We start from the raw sequence: 17,438 nt of genomic DNA, 5'->3' as shown, positions 1-17,438 counted from the left end.
TTTTCTTACGTTTTTTTGGACGAGAGAGGGAGAGAAATATAGCCAGCTACTCATTCTCGAACTCATTCCTTTTTCTCTCTTCTCACCCACAAACTCTCTCTCTCTCTCTCTTGTCCTTTTTTTCTTACCTTTTCCTTAATCGATTTTCTAGTTGTCCTTCTTTTGCTGGTGCCTGTAACATTCGATGAGGCAGCACTGCGTTTGGAGGATACCGATTCGGCATCATCACTATCATGTGAGACATTTGTGGCCGAGGATGAAGGCCGCCCTCCCTTACTACTCGTCGTACGTTTATTTTTGGGCGGTGATTCCTTTGGTGGACTTTCCATATTGCTGGTTAAATTTGCTGATTTTTCCATCATTGCCAATTGGGTGCGTGTGAGGCGACGGGATGATGAATATTGAGATGAGGCAGCAGCTTCACCACTGTTAGGTGAAATTGATTTCTTCGCTTCCGTTTGTTCTTCCTGGGGTGGCTTTTCATCTGTGCTAACTTTACGTTTGGCAGCCGGTTTTCTTTGACTTTCGGAGGGTTTGGGTGAGGGTGGTATACTTTCATTATCCTCTTCGGGAACGGATAATATACTGCGTCCCCTTAAAGTGCGGGGTGTAACAGCTGCAGCCGTCTCTGATTGTGAACTAATGCTGTTGCGCCGTGTAATTTTGGGAGTTACAGGGAGTTCGCCGGCAGTAGTGCTGGAAAGTGAAGTTCGCCGTGTGCGTTTTGTTTGTGTAGTGGAAGCTGCGTCGGCATCTATTACCGAAGAATTGTGTTCACTTTCATTGGAATTAAGACGACTCCTAAAACGTGTGTGACTTGAGGGAGAATCCACACCAGCTGTGGAGCCATCTTCCGTAATGGCATCCAGTAGAATTGATCGCCTTCTTGTTGACACCTTTCCAGATGCCGGCACCGAGGTACCTCGTATGGAACGTGAGGTGGAGGCTTCACTTCCTTGCAATTTCTCTCTTTTACTGGGAGTGGCACCCAAATCTGCCTCTGTTTCCTCTTCCTCTGCTTCGTCTAGCTTAGATTTTGGCTGCAATGAGCTGGCCCTTAGGCTACGTCTGCGTGAGGGAGTACTGGGCGCCACCGCTTCTTCGGTTATAACACTTTGTGGTGGTACTGATATACCTCTGGTACTTCTTAGACGTGGTGAGGCAACCACTTCTGCAGAAATTTCCATGGGTGGTACTGAGGAACCCCTTATGCTACGTCTTGATGGTTTGGCGTCACTAGTTGTGGCGGGCTCACTGCTTTCGCCAGGTGCTACCGAGGAGGCTCTAATGCTACGCCGCGAAGCAGTTGTTGTTTTAGTGGTTGTCACTTCTTCTGTGGGAGGTACTGAAGTGCCTCTAGTTGCACGTCTGGGCGAAGCCGTGACAGTTGGTTGCAAATCCAAAGGTGGCACTGAACTACCTCGTGTTGTTCGCCTTGGTGAGGCCAACGCTGAGGGTTCTATTGCCGTTGATATGGAAGTTCGGCGCGTTCTTTTATTCCTATTGGGAAGTTCGGCTATGGTTTCTTTAGCTTCCTGCTCTTCTTGTAACTTTTTCCGCAATCTCATTTCAGCGGCTTCCGCTGCATTCATGGAGTCTTCATCATCAATGCGTAGAGTTATTTGTTCTTCTTCGGCGGCAGCGGTGGCAGCTGATGATTCTTCCTTGGTTGCATTGTCTTCCTTGTTGGTAGAGGAAGTTTCTTGGGAAGCTTCTAAGGGTGTATTTTCTTCCTTGTTAGTAGAGGAAGTTTCTTGGGAAGCTTCTAAGGTATCCATTTCTTCTGGTTCCTCTGCCACCTTTGGACTTTCAGTAGCTTTTGCAGGAGCTTCCATAGGGCCATCATCTGCAACCTTTGAGCTTTCGATAGATTCTTGTTCGATCCCTTTTGGGCTTCCAACAGCCTTAGTTTCGTTAACAACTGTACCTTCTTCTGTTGCTTCAGCTTTGTTTCCTTCCTCTATAGCCTCTTTGGGATCCGTAGTTGAAGTTTGCACTTCCGTTCCGGTTTCCTCTACGGCCATTTTAGAAGTTGTTGCATCTGCAATTGTTGTTTTCTCTGCCGATTTTGATTGATCTTCAGTCGGTGTTTCCTCTGCGATTTCCTTTGTTGAGCTGCTGATCTGTTGTTTTTCTTCAATGGCTTTTTCTTCCGTTACTTTAGTGCTGGGGCTAACAGCTTCCTGATCCACCGCTTTTACAGTGGTGGTGCTGACAGCTTCTCCGGCATCTTCTCTTTCAACTTTTTGTTTTAAATCGGCTTCATTTGAACCCTTGAACTCCTCCACAAACTTAACATCTTCACTATTGCTTTCCTCCTCTTGTTGATAGTTGGCGGAACTTTTTCGTGTATCCGATGATGAGTCATCTATAACCTCAACAACTTCATCATCCTCCTCTTCAGGTTTACCATTATCTGAGGTGTCCTGCGATTCAATTTCATCCTCATAATCATTATAGCCTGCTCCACCTTGCTCCGCATAATCATCATATTCATTGGTATCAAAACTACTTTCGCTATCAACATCGGCTCGCTCAGCAGCTTTTGTTGGTGATTCTTCGCCATCTGTTTCTCGTATTTCAAAGGGACGTCCATAGTCGTTGTCATCAATATAGGATGAGGATGAAGATAAAACAATGCACTCATCTTCATCGGAACTGCAAAGCAGATCACCCCAACCACGCTTTGGTTCATCTTCTGTTTCATCACTGATATCAGCCGGTTTGAGTATGATTTTTTCTTCTTCTTCTTCTTCTTCTTCTTCTTCTTCTGCTGTTTCCTCAATGCCTTCCATTTGTTTGTCTTCCTCATCTGCTTCTGTCTTTTGTTGTGGGGATATGACTTCTGTTTTGACTTCTATTTGCATGGAGGCCTCATCTGTTTTGCTTGTTTTTTCTTCTTCCTCCTCCTTCTTAGAGACTTCTTCAATAGCTTCCTTCTGTTTGTCTTCTTTTGTTTCCCTTTCTTCTCCAACAACATTTTTCTCTTCACTTTTAGCCTTGCCCTCATCTAGGTCCTTGGCAGACATATTTTCCTCGTCTTGCTTTTCATCTTCCTTGGAGGTTATGTCATCCCTTGCCGTTACCATAAGTGACGACTTAGCCGCCTGCAAAGATGTACTGTCCAATACCGAAAAATCATATGTACTCATACCCAATGTGGTATCCAACATTTGTTGTTTTTGTTCCTCTGTGGGTAGTTTTTCCTTGGGTAATCTTTCGCCCAGTTGTGCTGGTATACTGGGCATGGCAAATATATTATTGGAATTACCACTTGTTGAATTGGTATAATCAAATGAACCCACCACGGTGGTACATTCGGAAAGTTTTGTTGCTTTCACCTCCATTTTGGTGTCACTTTTAAATGGTGTTGAGAATCCACCCACCTTGGAGGAGGATACCTTGGGTATAAAATCATTTATTCTACTACTACCTGCCAGGGTACTGCGTGCTGATAAACTTCCAAACCCGCTGGAAGTTTGTGAAATGGGGAAATTTCTACTACCCACCTTATCTAAGGCTGTGGTAAAGGCCAAACTGGTTTGCGACTCTATTGTTTTTTGGGGGACCATTGGACTGCTTACACTTGCCAAGGATTTGCGTGTGGAAATGTTAAAAAGACTAGGACCAGCCGCAGTAACATAATGTTCGGAAAGGGTAACATCTTCCTTAGTTACAATGCCGCTTTCATTGGCATCTTCACCAACATCTTCTTCTGGTTTTTCAGTTTCTTCCATAGGTGCTGTTTGCTTTTCCACTGATCTTCTTCCACTTGCTTCCCGTTCTTTTTCCATTGATATCCTCTTGTCTTGGAATTCACTTTCCATTGATCTCCTTTTTTCTTCGTGTTCCTTTTCAATTGATTTCCTTCCTTCTTCCTGCTCCCTTTCTCCTGATAACCTGGATATGGGTCTCCTTGGCTTGGGACCGGTTATAAAACTTCCTCTACCACTCATTGTAGAAGAATCCAATTTGGAGTTATTTTGTGATGACAGGGGAGAATAGAAATTATCCTCAGAATGGTTGCTGGAGCTAACTGAACTTTTATTGGATTCCACTGACAAGGATCGAGCAATTTGTGGTTTCCTTAACCGGGAGGAAACTTCCAAGGTTGGAGGTGGTTTCGATACAGCCTGTTCTTCCTCTTCCTGGTCCTCACATTCCATATCTTCCTCTTCTTCTTCCTCCTCTGCTCTAATCCCTTCTCCTTGTTGGGAAATAATGGAGTTATTCAAATCCCTAGAGGGTAAGCGGAACCTTAAATTCTTTTCCTCTTCTTGTGGGCCAGCACATTCACTGGCCGTGGGTTTTAAAATTCCTTGTAATTCTTGATGGGTTTCCTCTTGAGTCCTTAGATTAGATACCGTTCTTTGGGTTGCCACAGGTTTTGTCAACAAATCCAATTGCTTATCCTCTGGAGTGGTTACCTCTGTTGTTGTTCTTTCAGTTTCCTTGAATTTAAAATCACTGGCATCCAATTTAACCGACTTTTGTTTATTCATTTCCATGAATTGTTTCAAATCATTGACAATATCCTGGCCTACCAAACGTCGTTTCTTTTTGGGATTTAATTGATTTTCCAATTTCTGCCTTTCCAATAGCTCCTGGTCATCCGTGGCCAATATCTCACTTTCAATGAGATTACGTTTCTCCCGCACCTTATAGGCCTGGGGATAGGATATGGCAGGCTTGTTAAGAAAATCCACAAAGTTGGTGTCATTTTGAGGCTTCCTCAGGAAGGGAGCATTATTGGAACTCAACAAATGTTTGGCCCCATTTTGGTGTCTTTCCTCATCCATTTCACCCCAATAGTAGGTGGCAAAATGGGCACTCAATGCGGAGCTGTGATAAATGCCGCCCAATAGACTATTGGCATTTTGTTTGATTAGTTGGCAACTCAATGGCACCGGAGATTTGTTGTCCACATCCTTTTTCTTGATTTTGTTCTTAATTCGAAAGTAGACATCCGTCAAGCCCTGGGTGACCGGTGTCATGGTGGTATTAAAAGCCGATAACACCATATTTGGTGTTTCCATTTGGGCCGGATTTGTTTGGTGGATATTTCCCCGTAAAGTTTTGGGCCGCGAGGACAACTCATCCATATACGAGACAGCCTCAATGTACTTGGATTTTTGTAGCAAATAAACAAAATGTAAACTTTCTGCACCCGGAGCCTTACTGCGTTTCAGAATGTTTTGCAAGACCATGCCCTCATTTTCGCTTAAAGCCAAATCGCGTATAACCCCAAATTGCCCTTGACTTAGGCAGCGCGTAAAGAAATATTCCAATAGAGAGTTGTCATTCTTCGAACGCACAAAGTGGAAGGCCTCGGATATTAAATCATTGGCCAAAAGTGTCTTTAGCTTTAGCATGGGAGAGATCAAGGAAGGTTGAGACTCCAAAATACGCAAGGCCAAGTTGGCTGCATCTTGACTCAACAAAGATTCCAATAGCAACTCCACCAACCACTGAGGATAGGTTTGATTTTTATTGAAAGGGGAAATAAACTCCTCCACAGCAGGCTGGCGAGAAAAATTTACACAATTTTACAATAAAGAAAAAATAAAAAATATATAACCCTTACCAAAAACTGACCATGATCCAAATTCCAAAATGACTGCACCGTCTTTATCAATGCTGCCGACAACTTAAACACACTTGGAAACTTAATAAAATTGGCCACCACATTCTTATAGGCCTCCTCATCAATGGCCATATTTAAATCCAAAAAGAAATACAATAAAATGGCATATTTGTTTTCATAATCCAATTCCGGCACCAGCATTACCCTTAACATTGCCTCCAAAGAATTTGGGGGATATAAACCATCACCATCATTTTCCGACCAATATTCATGTAAAATATTACCCTTACACGAGTGATCTATGAAGGCATCAATATACAAGAGCCGGCAACTGCCGGACTTTTTCGAAATGTTTAGGTCATTGATTTTACGAAAATATGATCTCTTTTTAATATAGAATTCTTTCAATTCTCTATATGGATAGGGTACCAATTCATATTGGGAATTCACTTGATTATTAAATGGTGAGGCCTCAGGCAGCAAACCAATATTTAAAAGCCACAGTAACAAATCTTGATAATTGGAGGCCATACGCAAAGAACTGTAGTTATTCTCTAGACTAGAATAAACTGGAAACGAAAGTCACAAATATAATTAAAACATAATAACAATATTGTATTCTTATCTTACCTCTTTCCGGTATTTGTTTGCGTCCAATTTGCAAAATCTCTCCCAAAAGATCAAACAGCAACTTTAATTGCCTTGTAATAAAACACAGTTCTTTTTGTTCCCTTTGATCCAAAGGATAGCCACCAAATTCGAAGAGACCCTTGCACAAATCATTGGATCTCGCTTTTATGGCGTTTGCCCTTTTCCATATCCAATCGGTAAGGGTGGATAGTGACAATCCTGTGGCAACAGCAAAATCACCCATAAAACTACCATCAATCCATGATTTGGCACAATCACGCAGCAGGCTAATGCAATTATTTTCCAATGCCGTGGATAACATAACCTCGTACTTCGCTTGCTACAAAAAGAAAAGAGAAAGACAAAAAAAACACACATAAAAAATGATCTTCATGGAGCATAAAATAATTTTTTTATTTTTATTATCGTATATAATGTAACATCGATAACTAACATCGCACAAAAAAAAACTATTTTTATATGTATTTTTTTTATAAAAGAAAGTAAACATTCGTTCTTCTTCAAAAGATCAAAAAGGTTTTTAACTTAACGCCTAAAAGTGTGCTTTAATTTTGTTTGTGTACATCAAACAATAATCAATTACAGGGCGACATATAGAAAATTACAACTGGCCAATTACAGGGTGATATAGAGAAAATTACAACTGGTTAAGAGCAAAAGAAAAATAATCACGGAATTTTACCGTTGTTGTTGTTGTTGTAACAAGTTAAGCCGTAAACACATCCAACGTTTCTAATAAAAGAATAAAGAAAAATTCTATTTAGCTTGCCCTTGCTCTTTTGTTATTTTATCACAAATGAAATGTTGGATGTGTTTACGGCTTTAAGCTCTATCGTGTCAGGGTTGCTTTCCGCAATAATACACATTTGGTTTAAGTTAAATTATAAACAAACGAAACATTAATGCTAAAAGTACTATATAAAACCCCATTATTTAGTAAGGATTTTTTTTTTTTTTGCTGGGTATAATTTGAGGTTGGCAAAGCAAGACGAAGAATCGACACTTAAGAAAATTCACACTTAAAAAACGTAATCCATTTGGTACGCACTTTTATATTTGTAAGGACTTTCTATTCCTAAAGTACAATATCTGTCTTCATTTTGCTGCCTCCACTTCGAGGTTGAATGTCAAATAACAGGAATATTATGAGATAATTATATAGTAACGATATCGTTATACTTAATTTACCATTTGTCGCACATTTTTAATAAAAATATTTATCAATTACACTGTGCAACAAAATTCAATTTTTTTCAAAATGATGGGAAAAATCGAGTAGATTATGAAAGTAGAGCTAAAAATATGAGATACGTGTATCGGCGTTTTAAAAGTTTACGTCGGAAAGTAACCAAAATAGGCGGGGCAAGTTCCGCCCATTTTTAATTTTTTCGAAATATTCGAGTTAAGACATCTTTGAATCCTTGCATTTCAGGTATATAGTGTCTTTGGCAATTTTACAGAAGAGAATGTGGGCAATATTTTTGTTAAAAACCCAAAATTAAAACATATAATTTCATCCTAATATATATAAATTTGTAATCTAATTTTTTTAAGGAAATAGTGTACATAGATTTATGGTTTATTTTGAAACTCATAGTGAAATTTTGTGTAGAATTTTTCATCTTTTGACACTTTTAACCCATAACCAAGTTTTATATTACTTCCATGTATCAACTCGAAAAAAGAAGGAAAAATTTTTCATCAAAAAAATTGGGAAATATTTTCATGTTTTTTCAGCAAAATTGATACTGATATTTTCATGCTATAAAATGTAAATAGACATTTCATTTCCTTGGTGTCCCATAGTGAAATTTGACGAAGAATATTTTTGTCTCTGACATCATCTCTCTAAAATTATGTTTTGTGGGACAATTTTAAATAAACTCAGATGAAGTCCGACTTTAACCCTAAAACGTGTTTTTCATTTTTAGAGATTCCTGGCGATTAGACAAGAGTTACAGATTTGGTGTATTCTGAGACCTATAGTAAAATTTTATGGCGAACAATTTTGTAGAATATTTGGATTTGATACAATCACATTTTTAAGGAGTTTTTGAAAGATTTTTGAAAAAAGGACAAAAAAGACCACTTTGATGAACCGCATGAGGGTTAAAATTTTTAACAAAAATATTGCCCACATACTCTTCTGTAAAATTGCCAAAGACACTATATACCTGAAATGCAAGGATTCAAAGATATCTTAACTCGAATATTTCGAAAAAATTAAAAATGGGCGGAACTTGCCCCGCCTATTTTGGTTACTTTCCGACGTAAACTTTTAAAACGCCGATACACGTGTCTCATATTTTTAGCTCTACTTTCATAATGTACTCGATTTTCCTCGTAATTTTTTTGTTGTCGCACAGTGTTATGAACTATTTTGTACCTATTTAACAAAACCGGTTAACCGGGTTTGAAAATTTTTCAAAACCGAAAAATGGTTTTTGCAAAAATGGATAATTTTGGTTAACCGAAAGCCGTTTTGTTTGGAAAACCCGGTTTGTTTTTTGGACACACTAATATGAATTGAGCCGGCTGCATCATCCGGATCCTAACAGGACTAAAACCAGCAGGCTTCTACTGCTATGGATGAGGGTGGTCTCCGAGTACGGCATTCTCACTGCACCTGCGTATTGCCTGCGCAGCTGCATTAGTGTGAATGCTATTCAAGCCAGCCTGATAGGCTCGTTGATCTTGAGGTTCTCTTTTATACCTTTGGATCTCTCTATAGATCATGAAGATCATTAAATAGTGACAGGGATGCTCACTGCGATAACAACCAAGCAGGTATTGTGGTACTGTATCGACAATATTCTGTTATGCTGATGCAGCTGTAAAACCTTCGTCTCCTCATGAAAATGGTCCACTGATACCATGAGAAGGCAGCCTGTTCCAGTTTTCAGGACGGCATTCTGGAAGGCTTGAATATTATTCCACTGCGTAGCGCTAACGTTTGCATACCGCGCTGGTGCCGCATAGCTTATCACAGACCGGCCAATTGCTATGTAAGAGGTCAAAAAGGTTTCTACTGCCGGCCAGCTACTTGAGGACCTTGTTCCTACTACTAATCTTATCGCAAATAGCTATGGCTTGCGCGGACGCCTTAAACATGTAAGAGAACGTAACACCCAACATCTTGGGATCGTTAGTGGACAGTGAACAGTGTGGCTGTGGATTTAGTGGCGGATATTTTCATATTTTCCAGATGGACATTTAGCCTGGCACATATGTATGACGATATGACCCGACTCCAAGATCGTACGATTATCTGCATACATTAAGATCTCTACGCCGTCTGGCGAAAGTGTGTATTTTTAGATATGTGGATTGGGAAACTCCCTGTTTCCCTGTACGGGCCTTCAATTTATTATGTCATATAGTTGATTATCCAACGTTTCAAATACGTATTTCGAACAGCTTGAACCGTATCGAAGCCATTCTAGGTCGAGTAAAACCCTCGTCTGATATGTGTGAATATGACATGTAAGGTTGATGTGGTAATATGCATTTTCCGGAATTCATATTGATGTTAGACGGGTAACTGTTTCTCATCATTAAAGGATTAGTGCCTCTGGGCACTGCAAAGTTGTGTAGGATGTTGCTGAAGACCTCAGTTCATTAACTTATACGGCTTGCTTCAAATTGGCACTAAGGACCAAAGGTGAAGAGGATACAGTTCTTCGGTGTTCGCATATCTGAAATCCTAACGTACGAATTGAATTCTTCGATGTAGTCGATTAAAAATGCGATTGAAAGGGTCTATTAGGTTGATATTTTGGTATAACCAGACCCCACTTTCAACGAAAGCGAAAAAAAAGTCAACAACGAAATTTCAATATTCCTGTTTCACAAATGACCTACAATTTTACTTACCTTAGAAAATGTTGAATTCAAATTCAACTCTGAAAATTGTGGCATTAGGCGGGTCCTTAAGATTTCATTGAAGCAATTACTTGGTTCCAAAAATATTGAAGCATTGCTAACACGCAATAAATTTATTAAACGATTTTGAGCACCTTCCCAGTTGTAGCGTCTGGAACCTTCGTTATGCAACAGGGAACAATCTGGAAGAAGCATTCAACACAGCAATTAAACATATATATATTCCAAAGAACCCCCTTTTCTCAACGTACATACCAAAACTCAAAGAATTTGGATAGAAATGTTCCTCAAAACGTTGCATAGAATTAAAATGTGTAATGGAACTGGGCTGTAGATAGGCATTTAAACCATTGCATTCTCCGTTCAAAATATAGCCCGCCAAATAACTTGGTTGTTGGCCATACATTAGTGTTGAAGGCATTTCCTCTTTATACCACTGATTCAGATCAAATATAAGCAGCTTATTTTTTCCTTCCAATACGGAATACCATGATATGGCACAAAGACAATTGGCATCCTCATAACTGTGGCTGGAGCGTGTGGAAATGGCTTGACAAGCCAGTACTTCACTTTTAGTTGCCTCCAGAGGCAATTCCAAACGGACATTACTGCTGAGAAATGACTAAGGAAGAAATATTGTAATTATTTCATTATACATAAAAGGAAATTTACTTCTTCTACTTACCTCAAAATAATATTGTCCCTCCTCAGCGGTAACATCTTCCTCATCCTCGCTTATACGCTTTTCATACATTAAATTATGCAACATGGCATAAAGATTTTCTCCATTCTCATGCAGAGTCCATATATACAGACATGGCCTTGGATCATCTGGTGGTTCAAGATAATCGATTTTTACCAATGGCGACATTGCAATCTCTGGCTTCGGTCTTGCTATGTAAAATATTTGCATTTCAGCCAAATCGTAGAGAGCCAAACGTCCATCTTCTAAGCCTATGGCAAGACCCATTATCAAATCGATGGATTGGATGTATTGTATGGAACAGGGACTTTCTATAACTGGAAGTAGAAGAGAAGAGATGGGAAATTAGAACGACTATTACTGTAAAAAACTTGTAACTTCGGTGCGCAACCGATGAAGGAGTGGCGAGTCCTAAATATTCGACTGATACATGCAACAGCGGCAAGACGAATAAAAAACAAAATGTTGGGAAAGCAACATTTTGGGAAGATGCTACTAATATTTTGCGACAATTCGGGACGCTTATCACAGAAAGTATGGAGTAATATACCTGGTTTTATAATGTTTTAACCACAAAGGATACTCTTTCGGTAAAATTTTCGAAACTATTTTCGAACAGCTATTTAACTGCACTTAAATTTTGAACTTTTGTGGGGAAGGTACGCGGACAACTCGGATATAGTCAATTTGAGGTTGAGAAAAATATTTGAATGTGCTAAGTTTGGACCAATATGAAGTATGGAGAAAATGTTATGTCGGGATGTTCCCGAAGGACTGGACCGATATGGTACATATTCCAACCTGACACATGACTAGATGAAACAATACGATGTGCAAAGTTTGAACAATAAAAAAGCGAGATTTATCTTGCGGATTTGCCATTTTAGTTGGCGACGTCAAGAATCGGTTTCATCATCGTTCGAGAGATATCGTACTCACCAACCACCTAGATAGAGGTACGGACATGGCTAAATCGACTCCAAATTATCTAAAATAAAATTTCGTCCAAACATACTTGGGGGGGTCTAAAACCATTATTTCAATAAGGCTGGGAGTATAGAAATGTGTTTATTTATATTTTTAATAAAAATATGATTGTTATAAAAATAATTTTTATTTATAAAAATTTTCTCTGTACCAGAAGAAACTTAACATTCTACTACCATAATAATGTTTTCCTTTATAATATCGAAAAAAATATTAAAAATAGTAGATTCTTGCAGGTTTTATAATATTTTTAAAAGTTGTATTTTTTCTTCAATTTTATTAACTTTCTCAGAATATTTTTTTAAAATAATTTTTATAATATAATTGTACAAAAATATTTTATATTATTCTATTGTTATTTTTAATTTTATTATAATATTTTTATTTAAAAATATCATTTAATTATATGTAATTTTCTTAATTTTTTATAATATTTTTAATTAAAGATATTTTTATTTAAAAATATTATATTATTAAAAAATATTATTTTAATTTTTTATAGAATTTTTATTTAAAACTGTATAAAAAATAAAAATTATTTTTATAAATTTTATTAATATATGTATGTTTTTCTTTAACTTTTTAAATTTTTTATATTTTTAGTTAAAGATTTTTTTTTATTAAAAATATAACATTTTTATTAAAAAAATATATATTTTTTAACTTAATTTTTTAATTTAATTTTTTTAAATTTATTTAATATTTTTTTATATTTTTATTTAAAAATATTTTTTCTAGTATTTTTATTAAAAAATATTTTTAAATAAAAATTATTTTTATATAAGGTTCATTAATTTATGGTTTGTTCCAGAACTGCAAGAATCTACTAATTTTTACTATTTTTCCCGATAACATAAAGGAAAAAATGCTATCGTAGTAAAAAATAGTAGCTTCTTGCAAGTTCTGGAACAGAGCATTAATTTTTCTTTAAATTTATATTTTTTTTATAAAATTTTTATATAAAAATAGTTTAAAATATTTTTATTACAAAATATAATGTTCTATTACTTTTATTTAAAAATACTACTTTATTTCATACATTTTTATTAATATTTTTATTTATTTATATATATATATCGATCATCTTATGAGGATGATTCGGAAATTCCAAGAAGAGGGACGCCTATAACGCAGAGCGAAGTAGAACGCGCTATAAAATCATTGAAAGACAGAAAGGCTACAGGACCGGACGAAATCCCATCAGAATTACTGAAACTTATTGATTCCAGCAATATACACCTACTAGTCAACCTTTTTAATTACATATACAACACTGGAAACTATCCACAAGAATGGCTAAAATCAACCTTCATAGCAATACCCAAGAAAAATAATGCAAAACAATGCAGTGACTTCAGACTCATTAGCTTAATGAGTCATGCCTTGAAGATATTTCTAAAGATTATTCATAGTAGAATATACAAAATATGTGAAGCACACATGGGAAATACCTACTGCATCCAAATTATAACACAAAAATGTAGGGATGCCCAGAAGGATGTATTCATGTGTTTTATTGACTACGAAAAAGCTTTCGATACCGTCAAACACGATAAATTAATGGAAATATTACATGATATAGGAATGCAAGACAATGAACTTATGTGCATAAAAAGTCTCTATTGGAATCAGTCGGCAAGAATTGAAGTAAGTGGAGAACCAACAAAAGAAATTGGCATCTCAAGGGGTGTTAGACAGGGCTGTCTTCTATCTCCCTTATTGTTTAATGTATATTCTGAGAAAATATTCCAAGAAACGCTAGAAGGAGAAAACGTCGGAATAAAAATTCATGGGAAAATAATTAATAACATAAGGTATGCGGACGATGCCACGTTACTGGCTGGAAGTATATCCGGTCTCCAGAAACTTGTGGAGAAACTTGCACGTGTAAGTGAGAAATATGGCCTTAAAATAAACATGAAGAAGACGAAATATATGGTCATAAGCAGAAAAAATTCCCATGCAGATGTGACCTTAAAAGTTCAAGGTACAGAAATTGAAAGAGTGCGATCTTTTAGATATCTAGGGATACTAATAAACGACCAATGGGATCCCTCGAAAGAGATTAAAAGTCGTATAGAGATGGCGCGAGATGCTTTTTGTAAATACAACAAACTTATGAAAAGCCATGACATAAACGTAACAACGAAAGTACGTTTTATAAAATGCTATATTTGGTCGGTGCTGCTATATGGAACAGAAGTTTGGACGCTTAAATCCTCTGATGAAAGAAAATTGGAAGCCTTCGAAATGTGGATTTACCGGCGAGTACTGAAAATACCATGGACTGCGAAAATTTCTAATGACGAAGTACTAAGAAGGATGAATGTAAGCCGGCAGTTAATAACAACAATAAAAAGTCGCAAAATAGCATATCTTGGACACGTATTAAGGAACAATAAATACAACATTTTACAAGCAATTTTAAAAGGAAAAATTGATGGAAGGCGTGCTAGAGGAAGAAAAGAAACATCTTGGCTCAAAAACATCATGGACTGGACAGGTTATACCGACGAAACTGATCTGCTGAATGCTGCAAGACACAGAGAGCTGACAACCACTATACTATAACATAAATATAATGCGATAAATATTAAAAAACAAAATGAATTGTACGATCACTTATATCCGGATAACGGATGAGTAAATAAAGAAGAAGATATATATATATATATATATATATATATATATATATATATATATATATATATATGTAGGTTAAGTTAGATTAGGTTGATACAAGATCAACACATGTCCGTATGGACATACACATAAGCCATAAATGAGTCCCGTTGGGCGCTCTAATTTTCGGGTCATGATTCAATTTTGTCAGAGCAGGAGTAGCTGCCACCATTATAGTATTTAGGACCATGCCAAAATCATGGATGTTAGGACTCGTATGTTAGATATAATCACTGGAGAATAGCCGTAGACTATTCCCGCATTTTCACATACAATATCAGGAACCTATGACTTATCTTTATGACGTTATTTTAGTTTATAGCACTAAAATACGTAATTTTTCAAAGTCCGATCTGGGTTATCAATATTTTCCCTATATATATTCACCATAGATATTTCAAAAACAGTTTGGATCGAGCACGCATAATCTTCTGAAAGAATTTATTATGAAAAACATCAATAAAATATATTTTGTGACCGCAGATAACGAAAATGTGAATAAAAACTGTAGAATATGCTCCTAAATCGTATATGAAAAGCGAAAGCTTCTGGAGATGTTGAATTTTAAGCTACTAATTTCTTTCTTAAACATAGTACACACGGTCCAACAAAACTGACAGTCATTGAGGTCTATTTCGTTAATATCAAAATCTAGCTGAATAATTACTTTCCTTATCACTAAATTATACCTTAAATGTTGTATTTCAATCATTTTTAGCTTATAAAAAAATTTTATTTGCCAGAAAATTGCCGTAAAAGTACGTTGAGTGTCAGTTTTGTTGGACCGTGTGTACTATGCTTTAAAGGTTAGCAAATAATTCTTACCTATAATATATAATTTTGCAAAGTAATTTTCTTAACAAAGTATTTTACTTAGATATATAGTTTGTTCTGGGACTTATAGCGAAATTTTATGTAGAATATTTCTTCTTTTAACAACTTTCGTCTAAAACTAAATTTCATGTTACTTTCATGCATCAACCCGAAAAATGAACAAAACAAATTTATTCAAAAAATATTTGGGTGTTTTGTCGGCAAATTTGATGTATATATTTTCTTGATATATATTGTAAATACATATTTCATTTATTTGGCGACTTATATTGAAATTTGATGCAGAATATTTTTGTCTTTGACGTCTTCTATCGAGAATGAAGTTTTGTGGGACAAAACGTAATAAACTCAGATAAAGTACAACATTAACCCTAAAACGTGATTTTACTTTTGGCAGATTCCTGGCGTTTAGGTACGATTTAGAGTTTTGGTGTATTCGGGGACCTATAGTAAAATTTTATGACAAATAATTTTGTGGAATATTTTGATTTGATACGATCTCATTTTAAAGGAGTTTTTAAACTTTTTTGAAAAAATGGACCAAAAAGACCCCTTTAGTGACTCGCATGAGGGTTAATTTTTTTCATAAAAAGATACCCCGTATTGTTGTGGCCACCGTGGTGCAATGGTTAGCACGTCCGCCTTGCACTCAGAAGGTCTGCGGTTCGAATCCCAGGCCAAGCAACATCAAATTTTCAACGGTGGCAAAATTCCCCCTCAGTAATGCTGGCGACATTTCCTGAGTATTTACGCCATGAAAAACTTCTCTACAAGTGGTGTCGTAAGACACGCCGTTCGGACTCGGCAATAAAAAGTAGGTCCCATATCATTGAGCCAATATGAATCGGCGTGCACTCATTGATATGAGAGAAGTCTCCCTTGTCCCTTCAGGGATGTTGTGGGAACATATGTATGTATGTATGTATTGTTGTCAGTAATATTGCCAAAGACACTTTAAACCTAAAATGCAAGGATTCCAAGAAATCTGATGTCGAATATTTCAAAATCTGTAGAAATGGGCGGAACTTGCCACGCCTATTTAGGTTACTTCTCGACGTAAACTTTCAAAACGCCGATACACGTGTCTTCTTTTTTTCGGTGTTCTTTCATAATCTGCGCGGTGTTTCTTGTAATTTTAAAAAAGTTCAATTTTGTTGTACAGTGTAATTGTCGGTAACTAGTTACAGAATCACAAAACGGATCACTATTTTTAACATTAATCGTCAACATTTTGCGTTTGTTCCGCTATGAGAAACTTCTTAGTCGGCTATGTTCGTAGAAAATTAATAACACTCCAAGTAAAACGTGACCCAGTGTGTTATCCCACACTACGAGCAATCCTCATCCTTTCAACCAAGCAAAAGGGAATCCACTATTATGTATATCTGAAGGCCAAAACTAGCGCCAGAAAAAAATTGGAAAATTTAAAATTTTTTTATTGAATTCAGTTTTATTTTCATTTTTAAGCATTTTTTATAAAATAACTGTTTTTCCTAAAACTTATAGTTTTTCCGGAATCGGGTGTCCGTTAAAACGGACAATGGCAAAATCAAGTTTTCGGAGACGGAGTCGGAGTCTACGAGTCGGAGTCGAGCAATTTTATTGACAAAGTCTCTTTTTTTGTTTGTTTAACTCGATTGTTCTTATTTTAAAAATATTATTACATAAAAAAATCTTTCAATATTTGTATAATTTTTATTAACTTAATTTTTTCTTTGGTATTATTTTTTTATAGAAATAAATAAAAATTATTTTTATATATTTTTTTTAATTTTAATTAATTTAATTGTTTTCTTTAAATTTATTAATTTTTTATAAAATATTTATTAAAAAAATATCTTTTTAATAATTTTATTCAAAAATATTTTATATTTATATTTATTTTTATATTTTTTATTTTATTACTTTTTTATAGTAGTATAATATTATTATTTTATTATTTTTAAATATTATTTTATTATTTTTAATTCTGCTAAAACAAGTCTCTCCATGATTATTTTTAATAATTTAATTTGTTCTTTATTTTTATTAATTTTTTATAATATTTTTACTTAAAAATATTGTTTTAAAATATTTTTATTCAAAAATATTTCATTTTTTAATTTAGTTTATTTT

At 35.8% G+C, this 17,438-nt stretch overlaps 1 protein-coding gene across 3 annotated transcripts in view; it reads right to left on the bottom strand.

Moving 5' to 3' along the window:
* The window catches only part of Elys (AT hook containing transcription factor 1 homolog), a 55,121-nt gene that overhangs the window by 370 nt on the left and 37,313 nt on the right, over positions 1 to 17,438 (bottom strand). For all 3 annotated transcript variants that reach the window (XM_073978608.1, XM_073978609.1, XM_073978607.1), the window contains exons 5-10: positions 10,803 to 11,137; positions 10,373 to 10,739; positions 10,109 to 10,299; positions 6,215 to 6,554; positions 5,585 to 6,153; positions 129 to 5,522 (exon numbers count right to left, since the gene is read on the bottom strand). In XM_073978608.1, the coding sequence (XP_073834709.1) occupies positions 129 to 5,522; positions 5,585 to 6,153; positions 6,215 to 6,554; positions 10,109 to 10,299; positions 10,373 to 10,739; positions 10,803 to 11,137 (7,196 nt within the window). The remainder of the gene's footprint in view (positions 1 to 128; positions 5,523 to 5,584; positions 6,154 to 6,214; positions 6,555 to 10,108; positions 10,300 to 10,372; positions 10,740 to 10,802; positions 11,138 to 17,438) is intronic.

This window comes from Musca autumnalis, unplaced genomic scaffold, assembly GCF_047663935.1.
Source record: "Musca autumnalis isolate F117 unplaced genomic scaffold, ASM4766393v1 scaffold_3, whole genome shotgun sequence".
Lineage (NCBI taxonomy): Eukaryota > Metazoa > Arthropoda > Insecta > Diptera > Muscidae > Musca > Musca autumnalis.
The sequence above is the reverse complement of the archived record's forward strand: the minus strand, read 5'-3'. Positions and strand labels throughout refer to the sequence as shown.